Below are 26,359 nucleotides of genomic sequence, written 5' to 3'. Positions count from 1 at the left end.
CATGTTTAAGCACTTAGAACAGTGTGTTCAGTAGAATGTTGGCAGTTACTGTTTTACAGTGTGTTTTTCAGGAATATTTAGAGATTAGCCAATTAAAATGTTTTTCACCAACTTGTAGGAAGTTTCTGAAATACTAGTTCAACTATACTAGGAATTACAGTAGCTGGGGTTGATGGTTGGACTCCAGGGATGATGCGTATTAGAATATTTCCCAGGATGCAGTTAAGGATGCTAACACTCTCTACAATTCATTTGAAGTTATTTTTTTACTACTTGTATGAGTAGTAAACAAATTTATTAAAATTTGGTATAGGGCGCTTGCTGTCCATGTTACTCGCATGTGAAATAAGCCATTTCATGGTCTGTTAGAAATACTCACATTAAGTAGTTGTTTGAAAGAGTCACAGACCTAAATAAAAACGCCTTGCTTGACTGTAAATTGCTTCATGTAGACCCTGGGACTACTCCTTTCATTGTTGGACATTAAATATTTTCTAATTTAATAAAAAAACCTTTCAAAGGACAGAGGGAAATTTCTGCTTAAAGTCTTGTTTTCTTTTAGCAGAGCAAATATTTGCCTTGGTTCAAGAAACAGTGTTTGAGTTTCAGCTTTGAGTTTTGGCAACTTGGATGGTGTCATCATACTGGTTTTCATTGGATGCTTTTTTTTTTCTTCCAGAAAGTATCATCATACTGGTTTTCATTGGATGCTTTTTGTTTTTTTTCTTCCAGAAAGGGAGACTTATTATTAAACTAATATTAACACCAGCAATCTGCCTTTCTTTATGAGGACTGTCGTATAAATCCTAAAAATAGCCTGAACACAAACAAGAGGGGTGGGGGCATCACTTTATTTTTTTCAGGGACCAGTAGAAGAAAAACAATTCCTGTTAAATTTTATTCTTGATATCTTGCAACATTTGCACTCTGGTAGAAAGGGCTGTACTATTTTTTCTCAGTTTTGTGCTGAGCGCATCACATAGTAGAGCTTTACCCTGGAGTTCCACCATGTGCGGCTTGAAAGCGAATGATCAGACTCTTCCACTTGTTTGTTGTGACGATTTCTTTTTCCACATCTGAAGCTGCTGAATTAGTTGATGAAATTTTTTTTCTTTCACATTGATCAGCAATTGCTAATGAGTAGTTCCATTTGAAACTAAGTCATGTAACAATTATTGAACCAGATGAAGATAGAGTTTTTCAAATGGCTTATCAAGATTCCTTCTGGAGTTCACATTGTTCTGACTTGTCCCCGTAGCAGCAAAAGTAATGAATTAGTGGGCAGAATATTTATTAACACCACTACGTGCAAATCACGAGGCGGCTTCAGAAAACAATGCATGCCGTTATGGGAAACATAGGAAAGAGAAGGACTTCTGCTTGAATATATAAACGTGTGGAGTCATTTTAGAAGTACTGCCCCTATGGGGGAGCTCGCCCACTCTGACGACTGAAGCTCTGCATTTCTGTCTGGAGCAACTTTGCCTGTCAGCGATCTTCTCAGATGTGTGACACTTGGAGGAGGACCCATGGGATATGTATCCAGTCCTCACACATGACAGTGTGACGGCTGTCCCGACACCAGGGGAGTCTCAGAGCAGCCTGACTTTGCATGATTTTGGGTTAGATGTTGGTTTATATTCAGATTTTGTTTGATAGCACTTCCAGAGATTAAGTAAAGGTCTGTTACACCGTATCTTCCTTTTCACATCTTTATGCCATTGGTTTTTAAAGGTAAATGTAAAAGTATTATTTAACCCCTGTTATACTTCTGCTTTGGCCCATATTTAGATGATTATCTAATTTTTTCCTATCTAAACTTGTTGACTAAAAGAACTTGACCTGCAAATAGCTTTAGTATTCATTTACTCATTCATTACTTAGTAAAGGTGAAAGCAAGTGGGTTCATGATAGGTAGAAAAAAACGTAAACAAATAATAATTCAGTAATATTAAGAATTTTTCACTTATATAATTGGTAATTTTTTACCTGTGAGATTGGAACCATCACAATGACTTAATCAGTGCTGTCTTTTGTGCTAGGCTGCCCTGGCAGGTTATGCCCTTATAATTAAGAAAAGTTCACTGATAAGCTTGACAAAGATAATTAAAGAATAAATTATGTACCCCATTTTGATGAGGGGATAGCCAAACTCTGCTCATGGGAATATGAATCAGTACATCCAGGGCAACTTGGTAGCATAGATCTAAAAGAGAAAATGCAAACAGGACTTACAGATGAGAGGTTACCCACACAGAGTTATTTTTTTTTCAATTAACTTCTTTTAAGATAACTGTAGATTCACATGCAGTTGTAAAACAGAATACAGAGGTCCCGTTGTATCATTCACCCAGTTTCCCCAGTGGTAGCATCTCGCAAAATTATGGTACAACGTCATGAGCAGGGAATTGACACGGCTGCCATCAAGACAGGGAATGTTTCCGTCACAGGGACCCCCTCATGCTGCCCTTTTATAGCCACACCCGTCCCCTCTCCCACCTCTGCCTCTTCCTCAATCCTGGTCACAAATCTGGTCTCCATTTCTCTAACTTTTTTATTTCAAGAATGTTTGAGTACTTTCCAGCCACAGCCAATTTTTCCTCTCCTTCTGGGACTCAGTGACTTGAACTTTCTTTTATTATAGTTCCTCAGGCCCTGGGCTCTGTTCATTTTTTTCAGTCTATTTTCTATTATTCAGGCTGGGTGATTTCTGTGATTCTGTTTTCTGCTTCACTCATTCTTTCCTCTGTCCTCTTCCTTGGTCTCATCCACTGAGTTTTTATTTCAGTTATTACATTTTTAAGTTCTAAAAATTTCCATTTGGTTCTTCTCCATATATTCTGTGTCTTTGCTGAGACTTGCTATTTTGTTGCTGAGGCCTTCTAATTTTTCCGTCATTTCCACTGCGTTTGAAATTGCTCATGGAACATTTTTATCATGGCTGCTCTAAAATCTGCCAGATAATTCTCACATCATCTTCTAGGTATTAGCCTCTGCTGATAATCCTCTTTAATTCGGTTTGAGTTCTGGGTTCTCGGTGTTGTGTGTCTTGGGTCTTCATTAAGCCTTCTGTTTTAGCCGGCTTTCCTGACACCGCTCTGGCAGAGGCAGCAGGGATGCTGCCAGGGTGGGGGGAGATCCCAGGTCCCCCAGGCAGCCTCGTGGGACACCTAAGGGTGGGGGGGGGCGGGCGCCGCTCACTGCTGGGTGGGAGTGGGAGTTCCAGCTCCCTGACACCATGGTGAAAATTCTGACTGTCCACAGGCTTTCCCTGATGCCACCCTGAGGAGAGGGGGAGGTCCAGGCTCCCCATGTGGTCTCCACTGACCTGGGAGCAGGGGTCTGTGGTCGCCTGTGGGAGTGAAAGTTCCAGCTCCCGACTTCGCTGACATCACCCTGGCAGGGGTGTCGGGCCCAGGCTCAGGAGGGTGGAAATCTGGGCTCCCCATTCAGCCTTGCTTGGCAGCAGTGGGGGGAGGCCAAGGCTTTTTTCTGTGGTGTTTGGTTGGAGTAGAATGGTTATTGTCTATACGTTTTCTGTGTTGCAAGGCCGCCCCTTTCCTGCTCCTTTGACTGGAGACAGGTTTTCCTGGGGCTTTTTCTGCACCTCTGGGTGCTCCTGGGTGGCAGTTTCTCCAGCATCCAGTCCAGGGTATGGGAAGCCAAAGAAAACCCAGGGAACTCACCCCCGTGCTTCTCCTCGGGTCCAAGACTCATAGCAGCTCTGCTTTCTTCTCTCTCCTCCCAGAGCCTCCTTGTATGCGTTGTGTATAATGCCCAGGGCTCTGAGATGTACTTGTGAGATAGGGTAAAAGTAGGTCTACCCCATCCTCCTGTGAGTCTGCGGAGTGTTGCCTAGTGTCTTAAAAGTATGAACTGTTTTCCAGTTTAGTTCCTTACCCCCACCCTTGTCTCTCCTCCCTTAGTTATCCCCTGACCCCAATCTGGATTTCCAGGTGCTCCTGAAACATTAGAGGTTCTGGCAGTACTGGACTTGAAAATCACAACGTCCACTCCGCTTCACTTTTCCCACTGAGGCTTTGTTAGTTACCATTTATGGTTGGTGCTGTGGTGTCACTTGCCCTCTGTACTCATTTATGGTAACTGGAAGGCATGGGGTTTATCTGATGCAAGGTATTGAAAATGTTCATGCTCTTTGACTTAGAAGTCAACTTCTAGGAATCTACCCTAAGGAACTAATTAGAGATGCCAACAGAGATTTATATACAAGGATATTCGTTACAGGCTTGTTTATATAATAGTGAAAAAATGCAGGGAACCTAAGTGAAAATATCCAGGTATGCTAGAATACAATGATGGAATTTTAAAAATCACATTTAATGACATGGGAAATGTTCATGATAAATGAAAAAGCAGGATATGAAACTGTTTATACAGTATTATCCCAGAGCTTTCTAAATCTCAACTTCTGGAAGAAAATTCACTAAAATACCAACGGTATTAACTCCAGCTTTTAATTTTCTTCTGTATATTTTTCCATACTTCACAAATTTCTACCATGAATTATTGTTATGCTCAAGAAAAGAAAATCTCTTGAAATATTTAAGAATGCTCTTGAAAATGTTTTCTGCTGTTATTAAATGAGATGTAAAAGAATGATACATGAGACATTTGGGGGTATACTCTGCATACATAGAAAGGTATTTCCCATATACACACAGAGTAAATAAATGGGAATATGTCATTCTTTTTGCTAGGGATTTTGTACTTTGATAACAGCATGCTACCTACATATCATATTAACGTGATAAAGTGAAGGATGAAGTGATTTAAAGATGGTGTCCGGGGCTTCCCTGGTGGCACAGTGGTTGAGAGTCCGCCTGTCAATGCAGGGGACACAGGTTCGTGCCCCGGTCCGGGAAGATCCCACATGCCGCGGAGCGGTTGGGCCCGTGAGCCATGGCCGCTGAGCCTGTGCGTCCGGAGCCTGTGCTCCGCAACGGAAGAGGCCACAACAGTGAGAGGCCCGTGTACTGCAAAAAAAAAAAAAAAAGATGGTGTCCAGCTACTGACTTTTTTTTTTTTTTTTTTTTTTTTGCGGTAAGCGGGCCTCTCACTGTTGTGGCCTCTCCCGTTGCGGAGCACAGGCTCTGGACGCACAGGCTCAGCGGCCATGGCTCGCGGGCCCAGCTGCTCCGCGGCATGTGGGATCTTCCCGGACCGGGGCACGAACCTGTGTCCCCTGCATTGGCAGGCAGACTCTCAACTACTGCGCCACCAGGGAAGCCCCAGCTACTGACTTTTATAGCTTTTCAATTTGTATAGTATTTTTTTTTCCAGATCTCTTTCCATGTCAGAAAGATGCAGAGTTCCTCATTTTCTTCAGTTGTTGCAGTACAGGATCATGAGCACACTATGATTTTTTTTGTTAATTAATTTTTATTGGAGTATAGTTGCTTTATGATGCTACGTTAGCTTCTACTGCACAGCAAAATGAATCAGCCATACATATACATATATCCCCTCCCTTTTGGATTTCCCTCCCATTTAGGACACCACAGTGCATTAAGTAGAGTTCCCTGTGCTGCACAATTTGTACAATATTGTTAAAGAGAAAATCCTTACCACCACCAGAGAGAAGGCAGCAGTATTAGCTGTCCTTACATCATTAATGTCATGTTATGGATCCAGCACGTTTTAAGAGGTTGTGTTTACTTTCTCTGTGGAAAGTTCTCCTTTCTTTATAACATCAGTCACTATCATGGATTATTTCAGGTTGCCATGAAGAGACAAGCTCACATTTTCCATTTGTGTGATAAGGGTATTTGAAAGAAATGTAGATAGGTATTTCTCTGGCACCAGTTACAGGAACTTGCTGACCTGATTATTTATCTTTTGTTTAGTTTGACCAAGCGGCTGATGCAGAGTTAGCCTGGATTAGTGAAACAGACAAAAAATTGACATCTCTGGGTGACATCAGGCTTGAGCAAGACCAGACCTCCGCTCAGCTGCAGGTTCAAAAGGTGAAGGCACACATTTCCAGTTGCATCTACATGGTTTGTCAGTGTGCTCCAAGGAAATGCACTTGCATGATTGAATGTAACTTGGTCATTTTAACTGCTTTGCCTAATTGTTTTTGTTTTAGTCATACACTCTTTAAAAAAAAAATCTTTGTTTTGGTAAATACAGACATTCACCATGGAGATTTTGCGCCACAAGGATATTATTGATGAGCTTGTTAAATCTGGACATAAAATCATGAGCACATGCAGCGAAGAGGAAAAGCAGCCGATGAAGGTATGATCTCGTCCACGTGACTGATGTGAGACTTGTGAGCAAACAGCATGTGTGGGGCTTTCACTCTGAGAAAAGCGCTTTTCCTTTATCCACAGCTGCTGTTTAAACAGCTAAGTCATTAGTTTCAAATAAGGCGTTTTTCAAGCTTATAGAATAAGAGTGAAAGGAATACTCCTTAAGGGAATCACCCTGGGGATAATCTTTTTTAATAGACAGAAAAGCTGTTAAGGTTTGAGTCCTTGAGTAACTGGGATACATTAAGCATCCAATTAATGTTCTCTGTATTATCACTGTTATTATCAGTATAAATTGTTATTCTGTATGTCAGCTGTTGTTTATTGGCTTCAGGAACATTGGGGCCGCTGGAGCTGAAACAAAACTCAAAGTATGTGGTTCTCCCTAACTGAAATTCATTCTGTATAAAGTTACAGTAATCTGTATAGGAAAAAAAGGAGCGGAATCATTAAGGAAGTATTCAGTTTATGTAGTTTTAACGATCCTTTACATTGATGGAAAACCAGCCATAAATAAAAATGTTTAGTTCAATTCATAGTCAGACATCTGAGAAGCCTAAAGAAATTAATATATATTAATGCTTCTGGTAGGAAAATATCCCATGGCAAAAACAATATATACAAATGTATATGCGTAAGATCACATTTAAAAGACGGTGCATTGTTTTCAAGGTATACCATAGGCAAATAGTAGACTGTGCACTGTATATTAATACTTAATCTTTTATTTAAATACTCTACAGTGGCACTTCACTTGTTTATAATTTAATCTTTCCTTTATTATTTTTGTGAAGGTTCTGGTGTGAAAAATACAGATGATCATGAGAGAATTTTTGTGTTATTCTGTGGTTTATTGGATTGCTGTTGTGCTTTATCTTTTGCTTTTGGATTATGAAGTGAATTTGTACCATAATCGAGATCTCTGTGACCACCCCATAACATCAGTGGATAGCATAATGTTCTATTTTGCTTCTCATCTATTTAATTAATTTTGCTGACCAGCAGCTCCTCTTAGAATTTCATTTGTGAAAGAGAGTCCTTATGTTTTAACAGAAAGTAATGTCAGTGTTGCCAGGCTCATGCCAGACCTTTCTCTCACCTAGAAGACCTAGAAGAATGGCTGGAGAATTTTGCTTATTATGTTTGGAGAGCTCAGTGTCTTAGTCATAAAAACTTGAGGCTTTTTATTTATTCTTTTTTTTGTGGTTTTGTCACCTAATTTTTTTTGTTTTTGAGAAGTTCTGCATGTCATCAAATCCCCTGATTTTTGACAACTGCATAGAAATCCACTGCAGGAATATATCATCCTTTATCAGCCTGATCTCCAGTTGTACTTTCAAGACATTTTTTACATTTTTGCTATTTTCTACATGTGTATATGAAATTTTTTTTATTGTAGTAAGAACACACCATTAGCATACAATGGAATATTATTCAGCCTTGAAAAGGAGGGACTTCCTTATGCAACAACATGGGAGGGCCTTTCTTTAATTTAAAATGAACTTTTATACATAGAAGCAATTAAAATCGAACTAGCCTCTGTTCATTTACCATGCATTGTTGAGTGCTTACTCTGCACCAGGTATATTGTGCTGGACAAGCATTCTGGAGTATATATATGTGTTCCTTGGCCTGCCTGCCCGGTTAAACACATTTTGTCATCTGATTTTCTAGAAAAAACTGGACAAGGTATTGAAGAACTATGATGCCATCTGCCAGATAAACTCAGAGAGGTATCTGCAGTTAGAACGGGCACAGTCCCTGGTTAACCAGTTCTGGGAAACATATGAAGAACTTTGGCCGTGGCTGACAGACGTACAGAGGATCATCACTCAGCTTCCTGCCCCTGCCCTGGAGTACGAAACCCTGAGGCAACAGCAGGAAGAACATCGTGTAAGCTTGGTGCCAGAGAGTACTGGAGACCCCATGGAAAGAGAATCACGATTTTTAGGGTGTTTCTAATGCAGACACCTTCTGTGATGAGGAAGTTTTAGCGTTCTGGTCTGCACAGTTTGCTTACCTCCGAGTTGCTGCCCTGTTGTCCAGTTTTGCAGTGGGACGACTCATGTGGGCAGGCACACTGTGTATGTCATCATGATGTCACAGCTTTTACCCAGTAGTTTGCAGTGCAAACTGAGTACAGAAACAAAATCATTGTTTTAAAATGTTAGAGAAATAAGCTTTCGAAGTACTTTCAACTGATCATGTTGAATTGCTTTCAGTGTACACTAATTTGACTAATATATAGTGGTTAGAGCCATCCAGAATGTAAGCAAAATGTAGCAATACATGGAAGCAACATCAAATAGACAAGGACATTGAGCTTGGAGAAAATGTACGCTATAACAAATACGTCAAAATAGCATTGTTGTAAAATCGAATTCTGTGAAAAGGAAAAAATGCTGAAGTTTAAAGACAAATTGTCCCCCCACTTTTTTTTTTCTTTTCCTTTTGTACATGGAAATATTTTGAAGTTCTCTGCTTCTATAAGTTTACATGAGTAAACAAGAGAGTATATTTCCATCTACAAATATGTCATGTTTTAAACACATAAAATGGCATTATGAGGCCCTCATTTCAGTAGTCTCCGAAATGTTAATGTAGCTTAAAATTTTGCAAGGGTTTAAGTGAGAGGATTCAAGACTGTCAGAAGAAAGTCTGGAATTCTTGTTATTTATGATCTTGTGAACCTAGTTGCTCTCCCAGATCTGCACAAGATGTACCCTGAGACTTATCATTGTGTGTGTGCGTGTGTCAAGTTTAACTCAGGATATATTACATCATTGTTTGAAGTATGTAACATACTTATTAATCTTATTTGTTTACTTTTTTAGTGTATTAACATTGAAGAATATCTCTAAGTATTTGTTTAGAAGAGCTTTAGAGAACACTTTAATGCAAAATGGAAATTTTATGGCGTTCTATCTAAATAATTCAGTGGGAGACTTATAAACTATGTATAATTGAATTTAATTTTAGTAGAAAGGTTATTTTTGAGAGAAATCCTGATGCCTACCCACTGAATGATTTTTAGTATAAAATGTTTCATGGATTTCTTCTACTCTGAAGTGAGATCTGAATAGCTGTTTTCTAGCATAACATCAAATAGGACAAAAAGGATCATTATTGCATGGAATATTTCAAAATTGAGTTAATTTTCTTGTTTGGCATTATCTTTCAGTTCTCAAAACAAATGTATGATCTTTATTTAGAAAGGGAGCTTCAAAACTTCGTAGCCAAGTCTTCAAATTGTTCAAGCTAAATTTTATAGAATATTTGCAGCATTTCTTCTGCAACTCTACAGCATCCTCTTCACTGTTCTTGGGAACATCTTCTAGTTCATTCTAGCCAGGAATGAAAAATGGCCCCGAGAGCTGTGTTATAAATAAATGGTAGATCTCTTTTAAGTTCACATTAAGTATCTCCAGCATGAGTGGACTCTTAGGATAGCTGCCAAGAATCATTTTGTTACCTATGAGGCAAAAGACATCTCCTGCTGGGCCCTTTCTCCATGTGCACACATCCCCAAGTAGGTATCCCGTGGCTTTTTTCTTGTCTGTCATGGAATGGTCTTAAGAAGGCTCATCTGGCTACCTCCCAGCAAAGGTGTCTCATGGTGATGCTGCACAGGTGAGATCTACTTAGACTCCAGGCCACTCAAGAACTTTCAGCAGAGATTCCTTACTTTACTGAGAGTCTCTTGGTAATCAAAGTGTGAGCTTGTTTTCAAACATGGCTTCGAGAATGTTGAAGCCAGAGCTCGTGTGACACGTTTCTTCCCCATGAGATTGCATGGTGGCTGGTCTTACTGTCACCACTTCCATTCTGTAAAACAGCATGAAGATACCAAACAATGTAAAACACAAGTAGGAAATCACAGCGGGCTGTGTAGATTCAGTAGACGTTCCTCCTTTTTTTTTTTACAAATTGAATTTGTGTTTATTTAGCTCTTTTCCAAAAGAGTTTTGAGACCGTCTTCAGAAAAACTTCAAAAATAGGGATAGTACATTGGGGATTGTTCATGATGTAATGAACCAGTTTTCTCAACCACTTTGGAAATAATTTATATGACTGATTTTAGTGGCACTTTTAATAAAAATCCAGGTATGTGGCCGTCCTGGTGATTCTGCTTGATGAATGATGGAAGTTAAAATATTTACAGGGAAAGATCGCTTTCCTCTAGACTGTCTTTCCTGAATATAATTTCTCTCAGAGAGGCTTTTCTTAGGGGCTGGATAGCAAACAGTTTGGAGACACATCTTCTGGTGAGGACGAGAAACTGCTGATTAGGGAACCTCATGAATAATGGAGTACAGTAGAGGGCACCTCAATGCTGCACGGAGGTCTGCCCCAGAGAAACCTGCAGGCAGTCATGGGAGACCCTGGATTCCGTGGAGTGTAAAGATTCCAGATTGATCCATTTCCCTAGAAGGAATGGGGCTCCACCTGGATTCCACGCCCCCTCATTAGCATCAGTATCATTGTATCTCTTGATTAGATGATACTGTATTATGCATAATATTCATAGGTCACATATTTTTCCTTAAATACACTTTATAGATAATGCTCAGTATACAGCTGTGTATTTGATGGATTGATTATCCTTGCAGCCATTAACATTTAAAAATAAATACAGATAGATTTGTTTATGTTTATATATCATACATATCATATATGTACATAGAACAGACTCACAGATATATAATGTAATATATATGGACATATTTTGTATTGGTTTACATATAATGTAATGACAATCCCTTGGGAGCTTAAATCCCCCTAACTTAGCTTTATCTGTCATTGTTCTCTCTCATCATTGTGTCTACCTTCTACTGTGCTTTTTTCCTCTTCCTTTCTTCCTCTCCCTCCCTCTCCCTTCCTTCCTTTTGAATAACTTTTGTATGTATCATGAGTGTGCAGAAAGGAATACAGAGAGTTATGGCTCGGTCTCTGTAGGTTGGGATGTAGTGAGTTCATAATCCTTTCATGTAATATGACCCTTGGCTAATACTCTCGTCAGACTGTACTGCTCTCGGTAGGAAAGGCGTAATGAAACTGGGATTCATTATTTCACTCATCCAGCATTTTTGCATGTACCCTGAAAAGGACTTTGACATGACCAGACCGTTGTTTAATCTTTGTGTCAGGGGATCTCTCCCTGGCAGAGGGTTGTGCGTTCAGTGCCTTGTGACGAGAGGGTGTTTGTGTGGAGTTTCTTGCCAGCTGGATGCGCTGCGGATGTTGACAGCTGTACTGTGGAGGTGTGCCTCTGAGAAACTGAGACGCTGTTTGCTTTGTTATAGCAACTGCGAGAGTTGATAGCCGAACACAAGCCGCATATAGATAAGATGAACAAAACTGGGCCGCAGTTACTGGAATTGAGCCCGAGGGAAGGGTTTTCTATCCAAGAGAAGTACGTGGCTGCTGACACTCTCTACAGTCAAATTAAAGAAGATGTCAAAAAGCGGGCTGTGGCGCTGGATGAAGCCATTTCTCAGTCTGCTCAGGTAATGCTTTGCACCAGCAGTGCGATGGTCTCCCCGACAGCAGAGTGTGGAAAGACATTTCCCGGATGTGCTGATTCAATTCCAGCTAAAATTGTTTCACTGCATTAACTCTGAGTATTGACGTTTTGGTCTCTGAGGTGATATTTGCCAGTGTCCGATCCTTATATTTCTCCGCCTGCTTATATATAAATAAAACATAATTTTCAATGATTTAAGAAGCATACAGCTGTCATCGTTGTCCAGATACCTAAATAAGTGCCCATCCAGAGTAGAATGCAGTGTTTACCATTGGAAGAAATGAAAGAAAGTGTTACTATCATCATTAATAAAACATTCCCAAGACAGCAATAGAAGAAAGACTATGAATGCTAGGCTGAATAAGAAGGAAAAAATTTGCAGTTGGAAATCGATTTTTTTTTTTTTTTCGTTTTGAGAATACCTTTTTCAAGAAGTTGATTTGCAGTTACCTACAGATTTTCCGTTTTGAAGGTTTTGGTTTTTATCGTTAGATCACTGGCATGAGAGCGGTCCATTTTCTGTAATCCTGACCGATAATTCCTTTAATGTTGAGCATAGTGTGGAATCTATAAATGAACAAGTGTTCGTAACTTTGCTTCATTGTCTGTGGTGCCTTTGCAAGTGGAAATTTAAAATTCTTTCATGGATCTGACTATGTGTTTGGCCAGGAATTAAATATAAACTTCCATTACAACCTCAGGAAGGTTTCTGTTTTTTTTTTTAATTTTTAAACATTTTTTAGTTCAGGAAACTTATAACTTAAGAAATCCCTTTCATCTCATCAAAACTGCCCATGAATTTTACATTTAATAATATAACTTTTCGAGGATGCCAAAATAATCAGTAAAAGTGAATAAAACTATCAGTGTTGATAGACAAACACCCAGATTATTGAACCTAATTTTCAAAGTTAATTTGAATTATGGTAAGATGAAGCACTAGTAAAATGCTGCTGTCAAGTGGTCCAATTATATATTAACATATACAGTTTCTTAATGAATTTACTCAGTTATTTGCAAGAAGCAGTCCCATCCCCATAAGCAGTGTGACACGGAGAGGTGCCTATGAGTTGTGATTTTAGGAATGTCTTCACACACCAGCTGGATATAACTCTTTGGATGGATGTGTTCACAGAAGGGCCAAGGTTTCATTCTTGACTGTGACATTAGATAGGTGTGTTATCATTTTAAATCCCACCCTTGGCCTCACAGGTCTTTTCCTCCATAAATGGCCCTTCTCTTTTACTCCCAGTTCCACGACAAGATCGACCAGATCCTGGAGAGCCTGGAGCGTGTGGTGGAGCGTCTGCGGCAGCCGCCTTCCATCTCAGCAGAGGTGGAGAAGATCAAGGAGCAGGTCAGTGAGAATAAGAACGTGGCCGTGGACATGGAGAAGCTGCAGCCTCTGTACGAGACCCTCAGGCAGAGGGGAGAGGAGATGATCGCTCGGTCCCAGGGCACTGACAAGGACATATCTGCCAAAGGTAATCCTTTCAGGATGAGGGAACCACTGAACTTTACTCAAAACAATTGTGAATGTTCCTTGACAGTCCAGTTGCATATCAACATGCCAGATTTTAGAAAAGGTATTGCAGATGTGACATGTTCGGGGTGGAAGGGCTGTGCACACCAGTCCCTTGTTAATGTCTTCCTGTGTTTGTGAAATCAGTTGAGTAACTACAACATGTGCCATGATACAAAAACCATATGTTCTCTGGGCCCTTTAAATCAGTTGGTTAAGCATAATGCTAGTAAGACCAAACCTAAGGGTATTTTTTCCTCTGACTACACTACTTTATGTCATGGATACTCTGTCCCATAGCCACAGAAATGGCAACCAGGACCCTAGCCAAGCACCTTAAATGTCTGAGCTGGGGTCAAAAGGAAGGGCCTGTGCAGAGGTCAGTGGAAATTCACGGTAAGAGGACTCTAGAAGTAAGCCCAAAATATGTATCCTGCTTTGTTGTGTTCCTGCGACTAAGCAGATATCTCTATTCTTGATTTGGAGAGCGTAAAGAATATACTAGGGCCAGCCTTGGTGAACTCAGGTCTCCCCTGAGTTCACATGCCTCTGAGCATTGTCTTTTGTCAGGAAACCTTGGTTCCGGAGGAGCAGGACACCCTCAGATCCTGTATTTGCCTGGAAAGGCGGTTGGGCCCAGTGATACCCAGTAGACTAGGCTCAACCCAAATTTGGTCCAGGTTTAGATCCTTGGAAAATTGAATGATTGTTCCTGGGTGAATGAGAACGTTGTGCTTTATTGCTTAAAGGGTGTGTCTTTTTGATATTGTTCTGCTCTGTAGCTGTTCAGGATAAGCTAGACCAAATGGTTTTCATTTGGGAGAACATACACACACTGGTGGAAGAAAGGGAAGCCAAGCTACTGGATGTGATGGAATTAGCAGAGAAGTTCTGGTGTGATCACATGTCACTGGTGGTCACCACTAAAGATACTCAAGACTTCATCCGGGATCTGGAGGATCCTGGGATCGATCCCTCGGTAGTAAAACAACAGCAGGAAGCAGCAGAGGTAAGCAGAGAATCTCATTTAAAGTTTAAAAAATAGGGCTTCCCTGGTGGCGCCGTGGTTGAAAGTCCGCCTGCCGATGCAGGGGACACGGGTTCGTGCCCCGGTCCGGGAAGATCCCTCATGCCGCGGAGCGGCTGGGCCCGTGAGCCATGGCCGCTGAGCCTGCGCGTCAGGAGCCTGTGCTCCGCAACGGGAGAGGCCACAGCAGCGAGAGGCCCGCGTACCAAAAAAAAAAAAAAAAAAAGTTTAAAAAATAAGTTGTGGTAGCATGAATGTTGGATTCCTTTGGTATAAATATTTGGAATTACACTATTAGAATTTATATTTGGTCCTGAAAGTGGAATGCACAGAGATGTAGTAGGGGACAGAGTCCACCCACAGGTTTCCCATGGAGAATGTTTATTTAGAAAGTTTCTCTCCATCCCCATTGTTTCTGCCTTACTTCAGGGGCCTCGTCATCTCTCTTTCTTGCCTAAGAAAGTAATCTGAGCGGTACCCCTGCCTGTGGAGTCTCTTTTCCCACCAGCCTCTAACCTTTTTGCCCATTGTCCCTCTAGATCTCCTGCTGGTTAAAAGCCCTCAAGGCGTCCACTGCCTACTGCCTAAAGTCCAAACTACCTGGAACACAGTATCAACCTTTTCCATCCCAGCCTAGCTCAGGCCTGTGTTTCCAAAGTCATTTTTTTTCTACTGCTCCTTTACCAAGCTCCTTCTCTTATGGCTTTCTCTGAAGCTGCCGTGCTCTTTCTAGCGTCTGAATCTTTGCACATTTTATTTCCTTAGCCTAGAATATCTTTCCTGCCACTCTCCTTGGCAGATCCCACTCAAGCTTCAAGGTTCAGTTGGGTTGCCAGCCTCCACCCTCTTGTATACTCAGCTGAGTTAGTCCATCCGTATAACATTCTCATCACGCAAAGGACTTAACGCAGAGCATGACTTATCGTTGACTGTACCTCTGTCTTTCCCAGTGGACTCAGAGCCCCTTGAGTGGAATAGTCATGTCTAATTTTCTCTGTATCTCCGATGCCTGGTTTGGGGCATGTTCATCCTTGGTAAATAAATGCATCTTGAATGAATAAGTGTACTTAACCGAGAAAATGAAAGCAAGGTAGAATACTGCATTTCTGTCATAGTTTTTGTTTGTTTGTTTGTTTGGTACTTTACATGTCCTGGGGTAAAAATGAAAATCTAGAGTTAGATTATCCTAAATCTACTAAGCAAATTACATTAATTTGTGTGAAGTCTCTGAACTTATATGATACTACGTCTATTTTAAATGTGTGTTGCCAAACTAGTTGGTTTAAAAAACAAAAACAAAATGGCTTTCCATGCTTTTCAGTATTGTCGATTTTTTTTTTGAAAGACTTATTCTGGTATATGTTACATGGAATTATTTCCTAAATACTGTCTTTATAATAAGCATTTGACATTTGTTCCTCAAAGGACACTGATTTTTCTTTAAAATGGCTCTTGTGTTCCCTTGTTGAAAAAATTTAGTGCCAAAACTTAGAAAACAGAATGAAGAAAATAAAAATTGGTTACAATCCTGCCTCCTAGAAATAACTACCATCAATGTCTTGTGCATCTTTTTAGTTTCATTGTGGTTTGGCTTTAAAGTAAGGCTGTCATTTCTTATTCTAGGTCATAAGGGAGGAGATAGACGGATTGCAGGAAGAGCTGGATATGGTTATTAACCTGGGTTCTGAACTCATTGCCGCTTGCGGGGAACCCGACAAGCCCATTGTTAAGAAGAGTATAGACGAGGTACAACCTGCATATTTTCTACTCTTATCAGAATGGTTTTTTAAAAGGATTTTTCTAACTAAAACATATTTGATAGAAGTAGTCGGAAACTTAGCATATGATACTGAAAGAGTTCTAATATTTACATTGTAGTTAAATTCAGCCTGGGATTCTCTAAATAAAGCTTGGAAAGACCGGGTGGACAGACTTGAGGAGGCAATGCAGGCTGCTGTTCAGTACCAGGATGGACTGCAGGTAAGGCTTACAGGGTCTCCTGGAGGGAGGGATCAGGTGATAAGTGATGCTTACAAATTCACGCATCAGTATGTCCCCGGAGCTGCAAGTGTGATGCAGTTAACTCACCTGCTTCAATTCATGCTTTGCCTTTTCGAAGAGATTTCTGACACTGGAGATATGTACAGATTCATATACACCCCTAAACACATTCTTATACACACATTCAGTGAAATTTACTTTGAAAAGAAATATTTTAACTTTTTAAAGTGAAAGTCACAGTATTTTTCATAAATGGCTCAACACCAGACAGTGAAATGGAGCTGAGTCTGAGCTCTGCTCTAGAGCCGAGTGGAATAAAATGAAAGGAGTAAACACTATCTAAAAATGTCACTAAGTGTAGCACAAGTCAGATGTAAAGAAATTTGATTTGAAGCCAGTGTTCCCGGTGAACTAAAATAGATTTCTATTTTATTAGGTCATAATCTGTCTTGCAAAAAGTGTTTTCTTCTTTCCCATGTATATAATTCCTTTTAATGGTTGTTTTTCACATCACTCAAGGGTTCTCATTCAGTTCATTAACTAGTTTTTAAGTTTATTTTTTTAATATTAAAAATTCTCCTGTCAGTTGAGGCCAACTCAGGGATATTTCTCTCCCTACCTTCCTTAACTTTATTCCATTTCCTAACAGAGTGGCAGCAGTTGAATCCTTCATCCAACCATATGGAAAAGGCCTCTCTAAGTATTTCCATAACACCAAGAGAATATTATTTTTAAAGCTCAGATGAGAACATCTTTTCCCTTTTATTAGGCCACTTCATTTCTATATTTATAAAAATAAATATCACAAGCCCAGCTTTATGCCAGCAGAAAAGTGTTTTGAACTTTGCAAATATATAAAAAATTCACTACAAGTGACACCTTATTATAACCCCCCCACTCCTTTTTTTTTAACCAAAGTGATAATTTATTGGTTGGATAGCAGTGGCCAGTAACCAGTCAAGCTCTACGTCCATCTGTGAGGCCAGATCGTGATTTTCAAATTCGTTTGGTGGGTCACAGAGGTTGTATCCTCTCCTGGGGCTGGAGATGGCTCTGCCACCACTGCACCCGTTAGCCCCAGGAGGTCAGGGTCACAGCTGGACACGAAGGCTTGTCTCATCACCGTTGCTAGAAAAACAAGGCCCATCACAGGTCCTGCTGGTCCTAGGTCAGTAGCATCACATGTGTGGGGATGAAAGGCAGTGATGGATTAAAAGAGCTGTAGGTAAGTGTCCAAAGCTGCAGACACTCCAGAGGTTTCAAGGTTTGATTGTAAAGTGAAAGGCATTTTATTTCCCAAGTTGCTGCTCACGTTCTTAGGGTTTATCATGATCAGTTTAAACTACCAGATATTTCCCAAGGTTTTTTTTCTCAGTACTGTATGGCCTGGCAACTTCATTAAATGGCAGAATAATTTTGTGTATTCAGAACCTGAAAAAAAAAATGTGAGTGGAGCCTTTTTAAAAAAGATTGTTTGTGTTGCCTAAAACGAACAAGAAGATAGGAGATTTTGAAGTTTTGTCGCAGTTCAGAATAATGGTCTTAATCATTATACGTGCAGGATTTTAATGCTAATCTCAGTAATACAGAAGAGTTTACTTGAGACAAATTGTTTCACGTGCCAAACAGTAAACTTCTTGATTATTTGAATGAACAGATGGGTTTGAATCTTTTTCTCTCAATATATTTATACAATCTGCCTTTTAGGCAGACAGAGTACAGAGAATTTTATTTTGTGTGGTGAATTTATAAAACTTTTTTTTCAAATAGACTTTTCTTGAAAGTTCTCAATATTCTAAGATTCTATTCAAGATAGAATTTCTTCTACAAATTTGGATGCAAAATTGGAGGTTTCATCTATTTCATATTTGGGATAACTGTTCCAGTATGTTGCCACTTTTACCTTATTTGTAAAACAGGCTCATTGCTTAATATCTTTACAGATTTATGATTATACTTTTCTATTGCACTTGAGGTGTTGTAGTAATTTCAAATATACTGTTATAATAACATGACCTAACGTGTTTTTCAGGCAATATTCGACTGGGTAGATATTGCAGGTGGCAAATTGGCTTCATTGTCTCCAATTGGAACAGATCTTGAAACTGTCAAGCAGCAGATTGAGGAGCTGAAGGTATGGGTAGGAGCTGAGAAATTCATCAAACGTTGCATTTTTAAGTTCTTGATTCATGGGATGCTTTATGCAAATTTATTTTATATAATTGAAGTGTTACATTTTGATTATGGAACTGGTTTAATATAGTGCCTGCACATAATAGGTTATGTATAAGTGCTCGTTAAATAAAGGATACAAAATACTAGTAGTTTTTCTTACTAAATCAATTCCTGTTCATTATAGAAAAATCAGAAAAATGCAAATTAGCAAAACAAAATGTTATGTAACCAGAATCAAGCACTCGTAAGATTTGATTTATAGCCTTTCATATATCCTCATACTGGGTGTAGGATGAGGTATGGGGGCGTGCGTGTGTGTGTGTGTGTGTGTGTGTGTGTGTGTGTGTGTGTGTGTTTGACATATTACATATGTATACTATACTGTAAGGATTTTTAGAACTTTATTATTCTGTAGTGTGTTATTGTCACTGATACATATACAGCAACATTTCTGTTTTCTTTGTTGTGTTCAGAGTAATTCAATTAGTCCAACAGGCTAAAGAAGGATCCCGTGAGTGGATGGGATTGGATGGGATCATAGTGTTTCCCAAAACGTTTGTTTTGTAAATGCTTGTTGTTTCCCATCTGCTTTCCTCTGTAATTTTTTTCCTTTGTGGTTCTTGATCTCCAGCTGTGAAAATGGCTGAACCGTTTCCTCTGAATTCCTCTGTGCTGATGCTCATTTATCAAAGTGGGAGCAACTATTTCCTCCCTAATTTTAAAGTCTCTATCTACAGAGACATCACAGCCCTTTCAATGAACTCTACTAGATTTTTACATAAAATTATTATCTGGCTTTAAAAGAGTAGCATTTTTATCTCTAAGTGTGATATAGAATATTTCATTTAGAAAAAAATTGTTTCTTCTTGAGAATTTTACTGTTACCATCATTAGATGGTGATTTTTTTTTTTTACTCTGTCTGCTCATGTAGTAAACACATGATATCCTTTATGTACAATTACAGGTGTGGAGGAGGGGTTTTTTTGGGTTTTACATATATCTCAGCAGTTTTCATACAGCACACTGGATGAGGTGCTTGCCCTTAAATCAGGTGTCTGAAGTTGCATCTCCCTTCATCCACTTACTAACCAAATGGCCTCAGAAAATTTGTCTAACTGCTCTCACTTCTGTGTCCTTGGCTTAATTGGGGATAAAATGATTTTCTTTATAAGTTTATTGAGAACAACTTGACTATAGCAAGTGTTCACTATGCTTTTGTTATTATTTTTAATTATTATTTTAACTTGCTTGAAAAAAATTGATACTGCTTAGCCATTAATTCTTTATTATTTAATTATTTACTATTAGAGATTAAAATCAATACTTTATGAAAAGACAGTTTCCTATTACATGTAACCACTGGCTAACCTGTATTGGTTGGCAAAGCCAGGATTATTACCTACATGTCATTAAGCACCAAGTGAGAGTAATGTTATTCTGAGTCAGTGCAAAGGATAAATAAATACTAATAAACACAGCATAGCAGGGAATTCCCTGGCGGTCCATTGGTTAGGACTCAGCACTTCCACTGCCGAGGACCTGGTTCGATCCCTGGTCAGGGAACTAAGATTCCCGCAAGCCGCATAGCATGGCCACAAAGAAAAATAATATAAATAAATAAACAAACACAGCATAGCTACAGAAAACACAGAGCGTTCAGTGACTGCAAGATGTGTGTGTGTTTTGAGCAGGAAATAATGTGAGTTTCTTAGAGATTTTTTTTCTGGGTTTCATATATGTAAATATATATTTTGTTTTCTTCTTTCCTATAATTTCAGAACTCATTTATTGAATATGTATAATTAGACCCTGGAAGAAGTTCATCCTTGAAATTTGTTAGTTCTTTATTGTAGAGAACAGAAGTGAAATAGCAAAATTATAAATAAAAAATCGTTCCATCAGAAAACGTTGAATGAAAAGATTTCTTTTTTTTAATTTAATTTTTATTTTATACTGGAGTATAGTTGATTTACAATGTTGTGCTAGTTTCAGGTGTGAGAAAAGGTTTCTTTTCATCATTTTTTATCTACAGTTTTTTCATCAGTAAACCCTGTGTTAGATTTTATTCCTCTTCACCCCACCCCAATAAAAAGTGTGAATTAGAACAAACATCTAACCTGTAGAATTTTTGTTTGTTTAAAGTTACTGAAGAGAACCTGCTGTATAAAAATATAAATAAAATAAAATTCAAAAATTCCAAAAAAATAAAAAGATAAAGTTACTGATGTATAACAAATCTTCCTTGTATGCCTCCTTTTTTAAAAAATAGCAATTTAAGTCAGAGGCGTATCAACAACAGATAGAAATGGAGAGACTGAACCATCAGGCAGAGCTCCTGCTAAAGAAAGTAACAGAAGAAAGTGATAAACACACTGTTCAGGACCCACTGATGGAGCTGAAATTGATATGGGACAGTCTAGATGAGAGGATCATCAATAGACAGGTAAATACCAATTTCAGGTTCATATAATAATGTAAAATAACTGTTAAAAAGTAAAATTAGGGGATCCTGGACATAAACTTCAGAAGCCCCTAAATTCTTTTATTTCCTTGGAACTTTTCCTGCTTCTCACATGCTGTTTTTTTAACCACAGAGTTTCAAACTTAAAATATATGAGGATATGATGATCGGGCTTCATTGGATTTGCTTAAAGACTTATGCAGCAGGAAGCAATTGAACAGTTCACTCTTGTTTTATAAATGTGGGTCATCCATCCTATCAGACTCGTGGATCGATTGTCTTCCTCTCTGTCTGCAGCACAAGCTGGAGGGCGCTCTGTTAGCACTGGGGCAGTTCCAGCACGCACTGGACGAGTTGCTGGCGTGGCTCACGCACACTGAGGGCTTGCTCAGCGAACAGAAGCCTGTCGGAGGAGACCCCAAGGCCATTGAAATTGAACTCGCCAAGCATCATGTACGTAGCTGTTACTGCATCCTCTCTTTCTTCTCTCTGCATTTCTAGTGTCACCAGATGTTTCTGGTCTGCTGATTTTTTAGGCATTTATGGTTTTAACCCATGTTCCTATTTGACATTGGCGACATAAGGTTGAACTACTTAAAATGCACTTCTTAAAAGGTGATAATCAGGCTTCCCTGGTGGCGCAGTGGTTGAGAGTCCGCCTGCCAATGCAGGGGACACAGGTTCATGCCCTGGTCCAGGAAGATACCACATGCCGTGGAGCGGCTGGGCCTGTGAGCCATGGCCACTGAGCCCGCGTGTCCGGAGCCTGTGCTCCGCGACGGGAAAGTGATAATCAAAATGTTTTTCTCATTGGTCAAGGCAGTTATTGTCAAAAATAGCAAGAATGGGGAATTTTGGGCTAAACGTTAGGAGGACTGCATGACCAACACTGGAGGTTTAAATTTCTGATTATACCTGTGCTTGGATGAAGGTAACATAGTTTTAAAAGCTGTTGGGGGCAGCCTGGCAAGTCACAGTTATCCTGCAGGCTCTGTGCGTGTTTCCTCTGGTCACCCTTCCCTCCACGCGTCTCTCCCTTGCTGTGTTTTGGCTTGTCATATATTTCTGTCTGTCTGTACATCTCTCATCATGTTGGGGTTTGTCCTTCTGTTTCTTTCTCTTACTTTTCACTGGCTTTTTGTGTCTTAGTCCTTTTCTTTCCGAGGTAGTTTTTTAAACTATTTATTATGTTTAGAAGAGTTTTTACATGTCATGTACTTGATTGAAAGCTTATAAGTGGAAAATTTTTATCTTGAGATATATGCAAAATAGTTTCATATTTTGTCATCTTTGTGGCACTTGGTTGATGATTATTAACAGAAAATTCCCCGTCTTAAGTCAACGAGGCTTAATGAATAGAATTTATGCCCAGTAGAGTTTATCCTGACATTCAGCAGGCTTTCATAGAACTTTTAACATACACATTATAGTGGTGTCTTACTTAAAGTTAGGTCCTTAATCCTAATCTTAAATAAGTTTTCCTTGATTATCATATAGAAACATTTGATTATTTTACATATTAACAGCATTTTAAAATAAGAGGTTTATAGCGCTTTAAGATCATGATATTTTTGATTATTCTTGCTTTAGTTCTTCTTCCTTCATGTGTTTCCCCACAGTAATTGTTCCCTAATTTAAATTTTTCTTCCTTTTTTACCTCTTTCTGTCTGTATTTATAATCATTGCCCAGCCATATCTGATTAAGCAATTAGGACTTATTTTGCATCATTAATATTTGTCCTCATTTAATATCTATATTATACCTTTGCTAAGAGCAATAATGACCAGTCACACTGACTCTGCATGTAACCAAAATGTTTATTCTCATAGGGTGAGTTTATAGCATTTACATTTTCATAAACTCAGCCATTGTCCTAAAAGTCACATACATCAGTGACAGGAACTTTGTAGAAGATGGTAGAGGTGGGAACATGCGGCACCCTGGTCCAGTTATTTTGGTGGAGATGAGTTAGGGACCTTTAGTTTCCTTTAGTCAGGGATATTTTCTCCTTCCATTTCTTTCTTTTTAAAAAAATTTTATTGAAGTATAGTTGATTTACAATGTTGTGTTAATTTCCACAGTACAGCAAAGTGATTCAGTTATACATATATATTCTTTTCCATTATATTTTATCACAGGACATTGAATATAGTTCCCTGTGGTATACAGTAGGACCTTGTTGTTTATCCACCCTCCATATATACTAGTTGGCATCTGCTGGCCCCAAACTCCCAATCCTTCACTCCCCACTCTGATTCCATTTCTGAAGGTCAAAGTTCAAGGACTCAGAATTGCCAGCACAATTGCTGGAGGAAGGGAGGGAAGATTCCCATCCCTGTCCCGCCTTCTTCTCTGGCTCCCAGGCCGTGGCTTATGTAGCAGGGCTCCAACCATTTATAAGAACGAATTTTATAGAATTATCTTTTATGTTTTGACTGTGAAAATATTTAACTCTTACCTTTTGAAAGTGGTGCCTACGTTAACATATCCAAGTACCTGCTTCTTATAAAGATCACTGCTTACTCAGTTGATTTTATAACTTTTGAAAAACCTCCCTCACCAGATGCCTCAGAACACAAGTGGATGGAGTCAGAGAAGCAGTGATCAGGGACGGTTCGTGCCCTTGCCTGAAATCCTTCTGGTCTGGGTTTCCCAGATGTGGGTTGTCCCTCCCAGGACGACAGATGACACTCCTCTCCTGTTGCCAACCCGAGTCTGAGTGTAGGGGGAAGGGTTATCACAGACTTTTACCAACAATAGAGGAAGATTTCTTCTGGTTTCCAAAAGCATAGCAGTCTTCTTGAAAGGAAACTGTTACTAAGCTGTATTTGTTCTTTGAGGTAATTCTTTTCAGTATAAGAAATTGATTTTTTTAGCCTGCAGTTGTTTTTTGCACTTACCACTCTTGCCCCATGTTAGTGCATTTAAGTGTTATTAATCTATTCTTATATTCCCACCGGATAATAGAATAAGAAGGCATTATTTACTGGGATCTGTCATAGGCATTTCATATCGTATTTTCTAGTAAGAGAACAGCTAAATCGTGGAATGCTGGACTCACGTATTCCCCAGTAAATGGTGAAATCTCTTTCTCTTTAATGTTAGGGCCTCCTGGGGTTCATTCCTGTCACCTGAGCAGTTAACTCTAGCACCCTTAAAACCAGAGATGATAAAAGGGTATTCTGTGGGCTTCCCTGGTGGCGCAGTGGTTGAGAGTCCGCCTGCCGATGCAGGGGACACGGGTTCGTGCCCCGGTCTGGGAGGATCCCACATGCCATGGAGCGGCTGGGCCCGTGAGCCGTGGCCGCGGGCCTGCGCATCTGGAGCCTGTGCTCCACAACAGGAGAGGCCACAAGAGTGAGAGGCCCCTGTACTGCAAAAAAAAAAAGGTATTCTGTGATCATTTGTTTCCTTTTTTTTTTTTACATCTTTTTTGGAATGCTTTACAATGGTGTGTTAGTTTCTGCTTTATAACAAAGTGAATCAGTATTACATATACATATATCCCCATATCTCTTCCCTCTTGCATCTCCCTCCCTCCCACCCTCCCTATCCCACCCCTCTAGGAGGTCACAAAGCACGGAGCTGATCTCCCTGTGCTATGTGGCTGCTTCCCACTAGCTATCTATTTTACGTTTGGTAGTGTATATATGTCTATGCCACTCTCTCACTTTGTCCCAGCTTACCCTTCCCCCTCCCCATATCCTCAAGTCCATTCTCTAGTAGGTCTGTGCCTTTATTCCCATCTTGCCCCTAGGTTCTTCATGACCACTTTTTTTTTTTTTAGATTCCATATATATGTGTTAGCATACGGTATTTGTCTTTCTCTTTCTGACTTACTTCACTCTGTATGACAGACTCTAGCTCCATCCACCTCACTACAAATAACTCAATTTCGTTTCTTTTTATGATTGAGTAATATTCCATTGTATATATGTGCCACATCTTCTTTATCCCTTCATCTGTCGATAGACACCTAGGTTGCTTCCATGTCCTGGCTATTGTAAATAGAGCTACAGTGAACATTGTGGTACATAACTCTTTTTGAATTATGGTTTTCTCAGGGTATATGCCCAGTAGTGGGATTGCTGGGTCATATGGTAGTTCTATTTTTAGTTTTTTAAGGAACCTCCATACTGTTCTCCATAGTGGCTATGTCAATTTACATTCCCACCAACAGTGCAAGAGGGTTCCCTTTTCTCCACACCCTCTCCACCATTAATTGTTTGTAGATTTTTTGATGATGGCCATTCTGACCGGTGTGAGATGATATCTCATTGTAGTTTTGATTTGCATTTCTCTAGTGATTAATGATGTTGAGCATTCTTTCATGTGTTTGTTGGCAGTCTGTATATCTTCTTTGGAGAAATGTCTATTTAGGTCTTCTGCCCATTTTTGGATTGGGTTGTTTGTTTTTTTGTTATTCAGCTGCATGAGCTGCTTGTATATTTTGGAGATTAATCCTTTGTAAGTTGCTTCATTTGAAAATATTTTCTCCCATTTGGAGGGTTGTCTTTTGGTCTTGTTTATGGTTTCCTTTGCTGTGCAAAAGCTTTTAAGTTTCATTAGGTCCCATTTGTTTATTTTTGTTTTTATTTCCATTTCTCTATGAGGTGGGTGAAAAAGGATCTTGCTGAGATTTATGTCATAGAGTGTTCTGCCTGTGTTTTCCTCTAAGAGTTTGATAGTGTCTGGCCTTACATTTAGGTCTTTAATCCATTTTGAGTTTACTTTTGTGTATGGTGTTAGGGAGTGTTCTAATTTCATTCTTCTACATGTAGCTGTCCGGGTTTCCCAGCACCATTTATTGAAGAGGCTGTCTTTTCTCCATTGTATATTCTTGCCTCCTTTATCAAAGATAAGGTGACCATATGTGCGGGGGTTTATCTCTGGGCTTTCTATCCTGTTCCATTGATCTGTATTTCTGTTTCTGTGCCAGTACCATACTGTCTTGATTACTGTAGCTTTGTAGTATAGTCTGAAGTCAGGGAGCCTGATTCTTCCAGCTCCGTTTTTCCTTCTTAAGATTGCTTTGGCTATAAGGGGACTTTTCTGTTTCCATACAAATCGTGAAATTTTTTGTTCTAGTTCTGTGAAAAATGCCAGTGGTAGTTTGATAGGGATTGCATTGAATCTGTAGATTGCTTTGGGTAGTATAGTCATTTTCACAATGTGATTCTTCCAATCCAAGAACATGGTATATCTCTCCATCTATTTGTATCATCTTTAATTTCTTTCATCAGTGTCTTATAATTTTCTGCATACAGGTCTTTTGTCTCCTTAGGTAGGTTTATTCCTAGATAATTTATTCTTTTTGTTGCAATGGTAAATGGGAGTGTTTTCTTAATATCACTTTCAGATTTATCATCATTAGT

General features: G+C 39.4%; 1 protein-coding gene across 1 annotated transcript in view; it reads left to right on the top strand.

The window, feature by feature from the left end:
* Nucleotides 1-26,359, top strand: part of DST (dystonin) — a 494,547-nt gene that overhangs the window by 427,053 nt on the left and 41,135 nt on the right. Inside the window, exons 68-78 of the mRNA XM_060021645.1 lie at nt 5,865-5,984; nt 6,151-6,258; nt 7,947-8,165; nt 11,576-11,779; nt 13,049-13,280; nt 14,101-14,327; nt 15,969-16,091; nt 16,224-16,325; nt 18,379-18,480; nt 20,792-20,965; nt 21,281-21,436. Coding sequence (XP_059877628.1) covers nt 5,865-5,984; nt 6,151-6,258; nt 7,947-8,165; nt 11,576-11,779; nt 13,049-13,280; nt 14,101-14,327; nt 15,969-16,091; nt 16,224-16,325; nt 18,379-18,480; nt 20,792-20,965; nt 21,281-21,436 — 1,767 coding nt within the window. The remainder of the gene's footprint in view (nt 1-5,864; nt 5,985-6,150; nt 6,259-7,946; nt 8,166-11,575; nt 11,780-13,048; nt 13,281-14,100; nt 14,328-15,968; nt 16,092-16,223; nt 16,326-18,378; nt 18,481-20,791; nt 20,966-21,280; nt 21,437-26,359) is intronic.

Source organism: Delphinus delphis, chromosome 10 (assembly GCF_949987515.2).
Source record: "Delphinus delphis chromosome 10, mDelDel1.2, whole genome shotgun sequence".
NCBI lineage: Eukaryota > Metazoa > Chordata > Mammalia > Artiodactyla > Delphinidae > Delphinus > Delphinus delphis.
This window is presented reverse-complemented; position numbering and strand designations above follow the sequence as displayed.